The sequence below is a fragment of the Notolabrus celidotus genome, chromosome 4 (genome assembly GCF_009762535.1).
Source record: "Notolabrus celidotus isolate fNotCel1 chromosome 4, fNotCel1.pri, whole genome shotgun sequence".
NCBI classification, from domain to species: Eukaryota; Metazoa; Chordata; class Actinopteri; order Labriformes; family Labridae; genus Notolabrus; species Notolabrus celidotus.
The window spans coordinates 16,877,872-16,890,675 of record NC_048275.1 but is presented as its reverse complement, the minus strand read 5'-3'; the positions used below and the strand labels follow the sequence as shown (position 1 = coordinate 16,890,675).

The 12,804-nt window shown below is 41.0% G+C and overlaps 2 protein-coding genes across 6 annotated transcripts in view; one reads left to right on the top strand and one right to left on the bottom strand.

Annotated features, from left to right (window-relative positions):
* LOC117811636 (ubiquitin-conjugating enzyme E2 D4-like) overlaps nt 1-12,804 on the top strand; it is a 57,560-nt gene that overhangs the window by 2,402 nt on the left and 42,354 nt on the right. The gene's annotated exons all lie outside the window — the stretch shown is intronic.
* rgs7a (regulator of G protein signaling 7a) overlaps nt 1-12,804 on the bottom strand; it is a 77,683-nt gene that overhangs the window by 24,617 nt on the left and 40,262 nt on the right. For all 5 annotated transcript variants that reach the window (XM_034682036.1, XM_034682039.1, XM_034682038.1 and 2 more), the window contains exons 3-4: nt 6,444-6,540; nt 1,974-2,024 (exon numbers count right to left, since the gene is read on the bottom strand). In XM_034682036.1, the coding sequence (XP_034537927.1) occupies nt 1,974-2,024; nt 6,444-6,540 (148 nt within the window). The remainder of the gene's footprint in view (nt 1-1,973; nt 2,025-6,443; nt 6,541-12,804) is intronic.

The window sequence follows — 12,804 nt, the reverse complement described above, 5'->3', positions numbered from 1 at the left end:
ACGGGGCGTAGTTAGCAACGTATGACCAATCTCAAACATGGACAAATCTTCAGTCAGCAGGTTGTCACATTTCAAAAACTCAGAGCAAACTAAAATATCAGAAAAATATGAAGTCCAAAATCCACATTTGCATTTGCAAAATGAAGAAGTGGCAGAAGAAGAAAAATCCTGAGTGTGAAAGCACAAATTAAGGCTTATAACTGTCCCAACATAGTGCATGATTGATCTGTCCATAATAACTCCTGTTTTCTCCTTTAGAGTGCTGTTTTGATATATTCTTGTGGCATGTATGACAGTTTTAGATGTAATATGTCAGCTTCAGCCCTGATGGATCAAACGGGGCAGTGTGATGATCATGAAAACAAATATGAAAGCATGCTGCTATGCGCTAAGTACAACCTCTCCACGGCTCTAGTGTTAGCCTGTTTTAAATCATACAGGTAGACAAAGTGTCCTGCCGGTCTCTCTCCCCCCTCCCCTCTCTCAAGCAGCTTACAGAGCCCTACAATCAAGTGATTTGATTGGTCAGTGGGTAATGCTTTCAGAAGATGATCTGTTCCTCAACATAACCTGCTCCAGGTTAGGTGGTTAGCATGAGATACCATGGGGATCTACCCCAGTCAGTAGTGAACTATCTTCATGGTACTGAAAACCTGATGTAAGGCCCATAGTTAACTTAATGACTGCAAAACTTGCTTTGTAAGAAATGCCCCAGGAAGTACACATCGGTATGATGTTTCTGCATGTTTGGGTTTATACTGAGTACAAAAAGTATACTGAATTAATTGTTTGAATCTTCTGTTAAAATGTAACCTGAGCACTACAGATGTTTATCACTGGATTTGTCTGACACTGAGAAAACTTGAAGACCTGCAACGTGTGTAGTGTTAAATCTGCCGCAAACTGTACTAAGTGTTCTAAAGCAGTCTGTCTCCATGAGCTGCGTGTCATGTCTATTTCTGCAGTTCTATGATGTTAAAGGTGACACATCATGCAAAATCGACTTTTTAATGGTCCTCTACCTGAAATATGTTTCCCTGGCATGTCTACAAACCCCCGAAAATGTAAAAAATGCATTCTGCCCCGTTCTGATTTCTCCACCTTTCTGTAAATGTGTGCTGAAACGAGCCGTTTAAGTTTTCAGTGTTTTTCATACGTCACAACGACATCCGGTCTGTAACGGAAGTCAGAGCTCGGAGCTTGTTCAGCCCATAGACTGTATAAAATACAACTCAACTCCTCCTCTGTTTTTCATTACCTGCACACGTGTGCTAACAAGGAGCTTAGGAGGGAGGCATGCTAGTTGTAGGCTGTCTTAATAAACATAAAGGTCGGTTTTACTCCCCACGTCTGCAGATTTGAAGATCTAGTGGATGATTTTTATTTTTCATGGAAAAGTGCTAGCACTGGTTAGCATAGCCACATAGCTACATGTTCGTAGCTGTGTACCAAGACACACGTCGACATACTGACAAATAAAACAAGAAACACTACATCTGTGACCAATCGTTCAGAAAGGTCCTGCTGCAGGCGCCTCTCCGTCAGGATCAGATTCTGGATCAATTTCGGGTTGACGTAACGTGGGTCTGTGAGCAGCCGTGTATATTCAGCCAACATGTAAACATTAGATCAACGTGCTGGACAGCCGAGGGCACATCCACTTCCGGAGGGGGCGTGGTTAGAGAGCTCATTCTCACTTAAAGGCACAGACACAGAAAACAGCCTGTTCTGAGCAGGGCTGAAAAAGAGGGGTTTACAGGCATGCCAAAATCTGATTTCAAAGTGTTTTTTTGAGCAATAAACTTTAAAGACATGTTTTGGGGACCTCTTAGACCAATATATTTTGATGAAAAAGAGCATAATATGTCACCTTTAAGAGAACAAATCAGCAGCCAGACTTCAATAACCAAATTCCTGTTCTCTATGTCTATTGAAAAAGTCTTTCCTTGATCAGAATAAACCAGCTCTTTTACCTTGATCTTCAATGTCCAGGTTCTTGATCATCCACTGTACAATCTCAGAACCTGAGGGGAGAGAAAGCACATAAATATTAATCACGGACATATCTAATGTATTCAATGTGCTCAAACACCTTTTTTGCATATAGATGCAAATGAAAGGGAAAACAATGACACTCTTAACCCAGCCCACCTCCCCTCATCATTGCAGTGCATATCAATTCCTCTCGCGTTGCACCATGTGGGCAGGTAATAGGCCATCCATTACCAAATCTTCTTTTTTGACACCCTCTCTGAGCTGTAGTCCATTAATATAAATGACCAGAGAGGGACAATGGCATAATGAAGCATCCATTGTGTACAGTTACAACACAATTTGTCTGACTCAGCCACGGCACAAGCATCGCAGTTGCGACTGTGTCCTCTAATAAGTCAATGCATCATATTTTCCCCTGTCCAAAACAAAACTTAGAGGTTACGAGGTCAAAATAAGACCATCGAGAGGTGGAGAGGAGAACTGCAAAACTGCCAAACTGAATATCACACAGGGCGTTGACACTGTACATGTAAGTTTTTTTCACTGATATGCCATCTCCAAACACTGTACAAGTCATGAGAAGGCTTTTATTTGACATTTGACATTTTAGTGGTATGGAAATCAAACTTTCCTCTTTATTCAACAATCCAACATAATTTTCCCACCTCTCAAAAGCATCCCCTGCACCCCACCCCTCTCCCCAGGCATTCTCACACCCCATCACAACATGTGACTTTGGCACTCTAGCTAAATATATACTGTATTTTCCAAGCTATTATTACAGGCTGTCATGCTGATAGGTGAAGGTGTGCTGAGGAGATGAGAGCCACAGAAGGCAGAGAAAAGGTGTGAAATGGAGACATGAGGGAATTCATGCAGTGAGAAAGTCAGTCCCTGTGGCTGTCTCTCTGTCCATCAAGCTGTCTTTCTGTCTGTCTATCTGTTTTGTCTCTCCATTTCTCGTTCTCTGCACCAACTTCCTTTTTGGCACCCCAATAACCAGATGAGATTTTCAATGGATTAACATCGCTAATAGAACCCCGTTTTCACACTATCAGAGTTGACCCACTTTCTAAGAGCAAGCTTAAATGAGACGTGCAAGGTAATCCTCTGACAAGGCTGTTCTCTGATTTGACTAATATCATGCCCATAGATTAGGCTGCATATAAGAATGTGTGTGTGTACTGTATGTGTGCATCAGAATTGTGACTATATAAAACAGAGAGATGTGCTAAAACATCAGTACTGATAAGACTGACTAACGACCGTGGGCCACAACTGGCCCGCCAGAGGTTCCAATCCAGCCTGTGGAACAACTTTGTAAAGTGAAAAAATTATGGAGAAGACATTAACTGCAATTTTTCAATTAAAGTAACTACAATTTAAATTTGTCCTCTGGGGGTCCCATAAAATCCCAGTGCTGACGGAGCACACCTGAACAGCGCTTTTTTTCCCAGGACTTTTTTCCCCAGGACTTTTTTTCAAAAAGTGAGAGAATAGATTATTTGCTTTTTTCATAATGCGGTTGAGAGTCATAAAGACTTTTTAGAGCACTATAAGAGGATCCACTAACTACTAACACTAGCACTACACCCGAGCATACAACACTGTCTAGCAAGCAAACTGTTCATGCTGGAGCTGAGAGGTCCAAAATAATCAACTTTACCTTCTTCATTATTATAATCTATCTGTTGTTTTGCAGTAAACATTACACCTGGTGTCAGGTGAATGGGAAACCTGTGTGTTTGGTGTTTTCGCAGCAGGTTTCAGTGCTTAAAGAGTAAAATATTCGGCCCCACTATGAGAATCATTATGGCAAAAAATACAACAGCTGTTTATGTAAAAATATAGTTAATTAAATGTGAACATTTTCAGAATGTACTTGTACTTTTTTGCACTAAAACAAAGTGAAAAATGTAGAGTTTTCATTATTCATAGGTTATTATGTTATGATTTTACTGGTCCGGCCCACTTAGGATCAACTTTGGCTGTATGTGGCCCCTGAACTGAAATGAGTTTGACGCCCCTGCTCTTTACAAACTAGCATTATTCAGCATTTACATGACTTTCGTTTGGCAGCTGTCACACAGGGGTTGTGTCGGTCAGGAGCCATAGCAATAGTGGTAAATGTCCTATACCTCCTCCTGCATTAACAGCATCTCCCTCTCTCCCTCTGACTTTCTCTCTTCTTGCCTCGGTAGTGCTGAGATATGCACAGCACAAGGTGCAGCACACCAACTGAAAGTGGTTTCAACAATATCACCATCCACTGCCTCCACATCCACATGAATTAGAGGGATTTTTATAACAACATACAGTATTTGAAGTTGTCTGTCTTGCTGTGGACAGCAGTTAGCTGCACCTGCCACAGCCTTGGAATAGAGTTACAGCTTACGTCATTTGATTGGACAGGTTTAGTCCAGTGATACAAGCTGGTAGAGAGAGATGGAAGGTTTTTTCCTAAGGAATTTTTACGTTTCTCTAAACTACTTTGAGTTAAATGCGCTAACCTGCGGCACATAGCTTGAGCTTGTCATGTTGTTTTAACACACAAAGATATGTATCTATGTATAGGAGCTACAGTCCAAAGGGGCTTTTTGGAACCGTCAGCTAGAAAGATAGACCATTATTCAGATGGTCAGTTGCTACATTTGCAACAGCCATTGTGACAAACCACACTGAATATTGGATCTTGAAAGAGCTGTTTTCTTGGCAATACAATCAATTCAGAGCAAGTGCTTTTACTGTAAAAGTGAACAAATTAAAGAAGTGCAGGAGAGGGTAAGGTAAACAAATCAATGCATTCTATAGAGAAAATTGAGTGTTTAAGTGGTGCAGAGGAAAAAAAACACTCTGCAGCAACATGGTCTTCGTCCCTCACTGTTTGTGCTTACAGCTTGGCCGAGTGCTCCACTGAACACAAGCGGCTGTGTTGCTCACAGAGGGGAGGCTGAGGGGGGACTGTGTCCTTAGAAACTGCCATGCATGGGAGTAGTGTTGCCTTCTGGCAGAGTGAAGTCGGAGCAATATACACTCGGAGGAAAACTGAAAGAAGTCTTGATCCACATGAAAACATTACACATTGGTTCTACTTTTAATCCACAGTGATACTACCTTTTTTAGAAGTGCTCCATTTTTGAAGCATATAGGATCTCAAACACTTAAGATTATGGTGTACTCTTTTAAGATGTTATGAAACAATTCTCTTTATCATACCTATAGGGAAATGTGTCTAGGAAAAGCATGACTACGACAGCCCTGTAGTAAGATATGTGTATGTTCTGAATATAGGAAACAGGAGCAAAACAGAGCCACAAGTACAAGCCATCTGTTGTTATTCCATCATGCTCCTACAGCAAGTATGGATGTTTGCTAAATGTACTGTATGTACAATATCTGAGAATAAGATAGAACAGAGAAAAAATCTCAGCTTATGTTGCTTGGATCTAAAAATCATCCATCTATAGTAGTCCATGGATCAAAAAGGAAACAAAACAAAAAAGAGCCATTCATCTGTTGCTCTTTGGATGCCCAATGCATTCTTTATTGTATCATTAATGTCCATAGAACTTAAGTTTGCTATCTAAATTTGAATCCTGGCCATATGTAGATTTTCACTGCCAACCTTTTTTTTTTAATCTGCGCCCCATCTTGGTCACCATGTCAACAGAGCTTGGACCTGTCAGTGGTTGTGTCAAGCACAGCATGATGCCTTAGTTAGCAGTGATGGTGACCAGTGGTGGCTCTGGCATCGTCTGTGCCCCGAGGCTATATCATGCAAAGAGGGTTGTGCTCAAATTTGCAGTATCGAGGACTTGCAGGGGAAGTCTGAGAATTACATGAAGTGTGGGTCATCTCTTATAAATGCTTAATTTTTAAAAAAGTTGGATAACCTGCAACTGTTATTAGCTACTATATGGTTTTAATTAGACTGTGTCATGGTTAGATCAAGGTAAGGTGTGTGTGTGTGTGTGTGTGTGTGTGTGTGTGTGTGTGTGTGTGTGTGTGTGTGTGTGTGTGTGTGTGTGTGTGTGTGTGTGTGTGTGTGTGTGTGTGTGTGTGTGTGTGTGTGTCTGTGTCTGTGTGTGTGTGTGTGTGTGTGTGTGCTTTATCTTTCCGTGCAGTAAAAATGGAAGTTACGTACGCCTCACTCCTTTCAGTTTTTGTCTGCAGTCTTTAACTTTACTAACCTCTTATGGAGTTTCACTACAGCATACGTTCTTATCTATCAGGCTGCACAGCTTAGAAATCCAATACAATCCTCTTGACATTCTGCCGCAGCTGGTGTGAAATGCAGAGCGGACAACTCTCCAAATACTTCCAGTGTTTGTTTGGCAAGAAGTACTAAATGGGTACTTAGTGGGTGGGAGCCAAGTGGAGGAGAGAGGAGATGAGAAGTGAAGAGAAAGGCAGAACAGAGCAGCGTTGGAGAGATATAAAATGCTTACCTGAAAAAACACTGGGGATCTTGGTTAGGAAACTTTTCACTGTTCGGATAGGGATACCATTTTTCTCATCCTGCATGCGGGCTATTACCTCCTCCATCTGGACAACACAGAGACAGTGGGAGAGAAGAGGAGGGAGAGATAACAAGAGGAAGAGTGAGCACTTTTCATGGACTGGCCTTAGTAAGTGGAGGTTGTGTGTGAGCGAGACAAAGAGATAAACAGACACACACAGGTTCCTGTGAGGTTCAGCTGTGTCTTCAGGGGACACAGAGTGAGGCAAGGCAGTTGGTAACTAATAGTCATTGCTTTTGGATGTCTGTCTTTGAAAAGTCCCTATGATTTGGGCCATTTGTCAAAACTTAGAGGTACTCAATGAATTGAGAAACAGCTATTCAATTTAGAAAGTCTACCAGTACAGTTTCTTGTCAAAGCCTATCACAGTGAGCGTGGATCCTGAAAGACTTAAGAAACATGTATAATGTCACTCAACAGACACATCAGACAGTCAAGTGTTAAGCATTGACAGGGTTATACTTGTGAACTAAAAGCTGCATTAAGGAGTGATACACAGACAAACACAGACACACACACACACACACACACGCACACACGCACGCACACACGCACGCACGCACGCACGCACACACGCACGCACGCACATGCACACACACAGGCACAGATGTGAATGGTAAACATTTGCGCATGTCACTGAGACAGAAATGTACTGGGAGTTGTCTCAAGGGCCTGGCAGAGCAACACAAGGCAGCCATGTTTCCAAGAACACACAGAAGGCAGCGGATCTGAGAGTAGAGCACAGCCCCGATATGTCAGCCGGATCAGATGCCAAGGGATGTCATGAAAATCCTCCCTTAGTGTGAAAATGCACACACTATGTGGGCAACACACTGATATGCCCTGTGCGAACAGGACCACATTATTAAACACATAAAATGTGCCGCTTAACACCTCTCTACCTGTAAGGGACCTTCTGCTCTAAGAGCTATTTGTCGGGCACGGTCAATTTTCTGTTCTTTAGATGTGATGAAGCTGTCAAGGTTTATCAGTTTTTAACGCACAAATAACACACAGACAGTGGATGATGGCTTTATTATCCCAGGGTTACTCTACAAGGAGGCAGTCATGGGCACGAGTTCTCAGGTTTAATCAATTAAAGTATGATTTTTTTTTTGTCTGTGTCTGAACTAAAAATGAAACGTCTCATTCCCTGTATTAAAGCAAGAAAAATCTGTGCTCCTCATTTGAAGTATTACAATAACACTCTGGTAAACAGAAATGCACGCAGCGTCCCCACCTGGGATGCCTTACCCTGTAAACCTTCAAATCAATCAAATGTTTCTTCAATGATCTTGAAATCTCATGATATCATAAACCTCTTAGCAAAGACAAGAAATAATGAATGCAGAGATGGTTTTCTAATTTAGTTCATTACATAATATGTTTTGCTATGATGTAAAATCACAATAGTTAAAAGGCAAACAGAGAAATAAGGGCATCTTAACAGCAGATGTCAGATTTACACCCATACATTTCCAACATCAGTCACTCAGCATCCAATAAACATGCTTCAAGAAAGAATTGCCATTTTCCAGTTAATCCTGAAGAACTTTTTTTTGACTATTTTTTGCATGGCTTTTTTGTCTCTTTTAAAAAAAAAATTACCCCAAAGACAACATGTGAACTCAAAACAACAGAGAGCCAAGGATAGATCCCCGGGGAACACCACATAATAGAACAGGATAACTACCTTTTGTGAAGCTTAAGTAACACCATAACCGATCAAAAGCCCAATGCGTAAATGTAACACAACTTTCCTCAACAGATACCTGTTTTACCATGTCAGAAAGATGTGCATAAAACAGACAGGTTAAGAGTTGAACGTCTTTTCAACATCCAAAATGTAGTTGTTTTTGTTTATGCAATGTGATGGGATTTGGTTATTTAGCATTAGTATTGATTTTAGTTATTGTAACTAAGCCCATTGGATGATTAGAGCTGTTCATCTACCATCCAGCCACCCATCCATCTATCCATCCATCCATTCATCCATCCATCCGTCCTTCCATCTAAATAACTGTTGTAGGTCTAATGGATAATTTCCTTACATTTAATTCCTTTCTGAATTTTGGTATAAAAAGGGGAAAAAAGGGATGCTGGTGGCCTAGTGGTCTAAGTGCCCCACATACAGAGGCTACAGTCCTCGTCGCAGGGGTCGCCGGCTCGATTCCCGGCCACAACTATTTCCTGCATGTCTTCCCCTTCTCTCTACCTTTCACTCACCTGGGAAAGGTAATGTAATTTGAATTCTTTCAATCCTTTTTTGTTTAAATGAAGATCACATTGGAAAACAATGTTTTTAGACTATTTTAGTTTATACTTTAGGCTCTTTTCTCCCACCGATAGGCTACTGCATGGGGCACATCAATAAATCTGCCTCTAAAAAATCCTTGTTGGTTTAACCATGTGAATCAAGAGTCAAATTAGAGTTCTGGCAACAAGTTCAATATCTAACACAAATATCAGACCCTGAGTTAAGATATCTCTTCAAACTGCCTCTGGCTGTCCTCCAGTTTCTCCTTTGATTTTGCAATCTTAGACTTCAGTACATTCAGGGACATTTCAAAAACCCCAAAGTGAATTAATTGAAGGGTATTTCTCTCACATAGACTAAAAGAGGCTTCCAGTGTTGGATCATGTAATTATTGGACCAGTTGAATGGAAAATAATGACTTCTAGTAGCGCAAGTATCAGAGGGTAAGATCTGTTTTTGGCATTCCTAAACCAGCACTTTTGAAAGTTAGCGAAGGCAGAAAGGTTATAAGGACAGAAGTGTTTTAAATTCCAGTGAGAAATTCAACACTGCTAAAATAAAATCAAAAAGTTATATATTAATATATTATTATATAACTCAGGCTTACAAAGCTGTAGCTCCCCAAAGTGACGCACAGAAAAACAAGAATAACCACAATTTATGTGGCCTCATTTTATGAGTCGCATGCATCATTCCTTTTGTTGTCTTGAAACATATCGCTCTAAATTAATCCCAATTGTGTTCAGCTCATCCCCGCTGAATGACTGTGCCTTATAACGCCAACCTTCTCTCTGTGTTCAATCTTTCACTGTCTTACTCTGTGAGTAAGCTGGCACTGTGAGACACAGAGCAAACAAGGACAACAGCAACAGTGATCAATACTTCACACACTCTCTCCTATCTCTGCAAACCCTCACCGCCTACACATGGTAAAATGCCACCAGCGTGAATATTCAGGATCTGAAGCTCTTGAAGTCGGGATGCTCTCTGGCTTCATGTTGTGAGGAAGAGAGGCAAGTCATTTCCCACAAGAGTGAGGTAGAGACAGGGTGAGTCTCTCTCTCTCTCTCTCCCCCTCTGTCCCCCACCCATACACCCACCCAGAGCTGTCTGACTACGTCTCTGCAGCCTCTTCACAGATAAGAGTGAGTGTTTTGGCTGCACAGTGTGAATCATTGAATAATGATGGCACAGGACTCAGTACATATAAAGTGACTAACAAAAGCTCCGTATATAAGCACATACTGAGCTTCAGCACACGGCTCTGAGCACTTCAAAGACTATCAGGGAGGGCACTCAGAGTGCAATCACAATGTTCTGTAGCACCATTTGTAGCGAAAAACATTTTCAAACTGGGTTTGTAAATCAATGCTAGCCTCTTGGGTTTCTTTTTAGCCATTGTTAAGTGCATCATAAAGTCTCTTATTTGACGAGCTGTTTCTAAGAAAAGGAAGGTGTTAAAGGATTGGTCGTTAGATTGATTCTACATTGAGCACACCTTGAAGGTGAGGCATTTTTAAGAGGAAGTTTCAGGATTTTGATTGTCTCTCCTCAGGTGCCTTATATGAAAGTGGCCTTTATTAGCTACTGCAGCAAGAAAGAAATGTTCTCTTTTTTTCTGCCTTAGAGAATATGTTAAGAAGCTGAAGTGCTGATTAGGTTTTAGCAGACTGTATATCAGAAGTAACACAGCCATGTGAAGCGCTTTAAACCTGCCTTATTTTTACAGGCCAGCAGGGGGCAACACAACTGGTTATTCCTTCAGTAGGCATATTCCTAATGACTTAATAATCCCAATCATATACCAGGGTATTCATCATATTCACAAACATTCATCCCTGACACTACTCAGTTTAAGATCCTCAGATCAGGGTCTGCTTGCTGTGCCTCGTGTCAGGCTTAAAACTAAGGGTGACCGTGCCTTTGAGCATGTGGCTCCATCTCTCTGGAACAGTCTTCTGCTCCAAGTGCGCTGTGCTGATTCAACTGAGACTTTTAAAAAGCAGCTTAAGACATATTTGTTTGCTATGGCTTTCAACCTTCTGTTGTAATTTGATGTAATTTGTCTGCTTTCTTAATTATCTTATTTATTGCTCATTGTATTGTCTTGTCGACATTGATTCTCTGTAAAGCCCTTCGTGACTATGTCTGTGAAAGGTGCTATACTAAATAAAATTTACTTACTTACTTACTTACTTACTCTCCCCTTGATAGCTTGAGAGCTAATTTGGTCTGCCGCCTAACAGTAGATCTTGGGTTATCAAACATGGTTTTCTTTATAAGTATGGCCTGATGTCTCTTCCCTGTTCATTATCTTTTCAGCTGCTCATGAATGAGGAAGTTGTTCGATGTTAAGAAATGTCAGATATCTAATGTTGAAAAAAACATTACTCCAGCAGCAAGTCACTTCTAAGTGCCTGTCAGCCAGAAAAGGGACATAACAATTTATATTCACCTTGTAATTTATACATGATCATATCACGTCTCCCAAAACAAAATGGTGATGACTAAAACTTCATACTCAAGGTTTTAAAAGGGGGACATCTGACATCACTGTAAGTAGCTGATGTAGTCACAGTTTCTGGTTTTTCCAATAACCATAGTTAACTGTGATCAAGTTCATGTGAGTCACTGATCCAGTACTGCGTGACAATGTAACACTGAGGAAGCACAATACACTGATATGGCTTTAAACTGCTCTGAACTTGATATTTCAAATGAGCATGTTGTTGATCACTCTGCACAGCCTCAGTTTCCTACTTTAATACATTGTTCATACCTGCAACTAACCTAGATTTAAATGGCATTTAAGAATGGTCAGTACATAATGAGTGCAAATGCATTTTTCATACAGTAACAAGCAGACCATTATTACCTAGATATCTTCAAATCCCTGTAGACATTTTAATGCTTATAAGAGACTGAAGGGCCTATCAAGATAAATATTATATGAGGAATAAGCTTGGCGTGGTGCCCACTTACAAATTGTAACTCTAAAGCATGCACTTGTTAAGTTGACATGCTGTGAAAATGAGCTCACCCTCAATTACAAATTTCAAACAGGACTCTACATCAGTCTTTTATTAGCACACTCAGTCAGATGCAGCCTGTCTTGCCACTCAATCTGAGACTCATCTAGCATTCATTCCAGTTTATGTCCATCTGCGCAACTGTAAAAACCTCCCAGACTGCACTGCTGAGGAAATTAAAAGCTCTCCTTTTCTTCCCACCACTTTCTCTCCTTGTTTGTCTTGTTTCCTGCCCTGTGATGGGTGAATGCTACTGCATCAGATGTATGGGGGGAGAGGATGGTACTACCTTGACGGTGCTATCTGAGGACAAGTGTGTCTACATGAACAGAAAAGATATTACTCCCAACTCTGCATTACACATCACAGGGGTACACAATGCATCTAGAGACTCTCACATACACATACGGGGGAACACAGGTATTCCCGTCACTGCACGACACAAAGCACACAGTTATTATCAGTCACATTGCAAGCAGAGCATATGCACTCTGTCAGAATTCAGAGATACACCCACCCCACACACACAAACGCTCACAGATATATATAATGAAAGCTTCTGAAGTTAAGGTGGGGATTATAATATTTTTCAAAAAGCACAACATCGAAATAGGTGACTCCCTAGCTCAAGTCTGGCTGCCTGAGGTGGTGCGAGAGCAAGCCTAAATAGAACCTGCAGCTACATAGCATGACAGCCTCACTAGATAAAACAGTCTTTGCAGTCACTTGATCTTATTTCCCTCTGAACTGCAGTCCTCAGCTCGGTGAATGAGGCAGAACCTGTGGCGGAGGCTGTGAGATAGTATTTCCTATTTAGTCTGCCCTCAGAAACCAGCAGCGGTTTACAGCAGAAAAATAAATAAAAACAGCCCGCAGAGCACACATTCAAGGTCAGTAACTTTTAATAGGATCAATATTATGACAATAAAACCACTCAGAGATCTACGCTACAGCTGCATTACAGTGTAGTGAAGTGCTATGTTACCGCAAATGACTCACATCT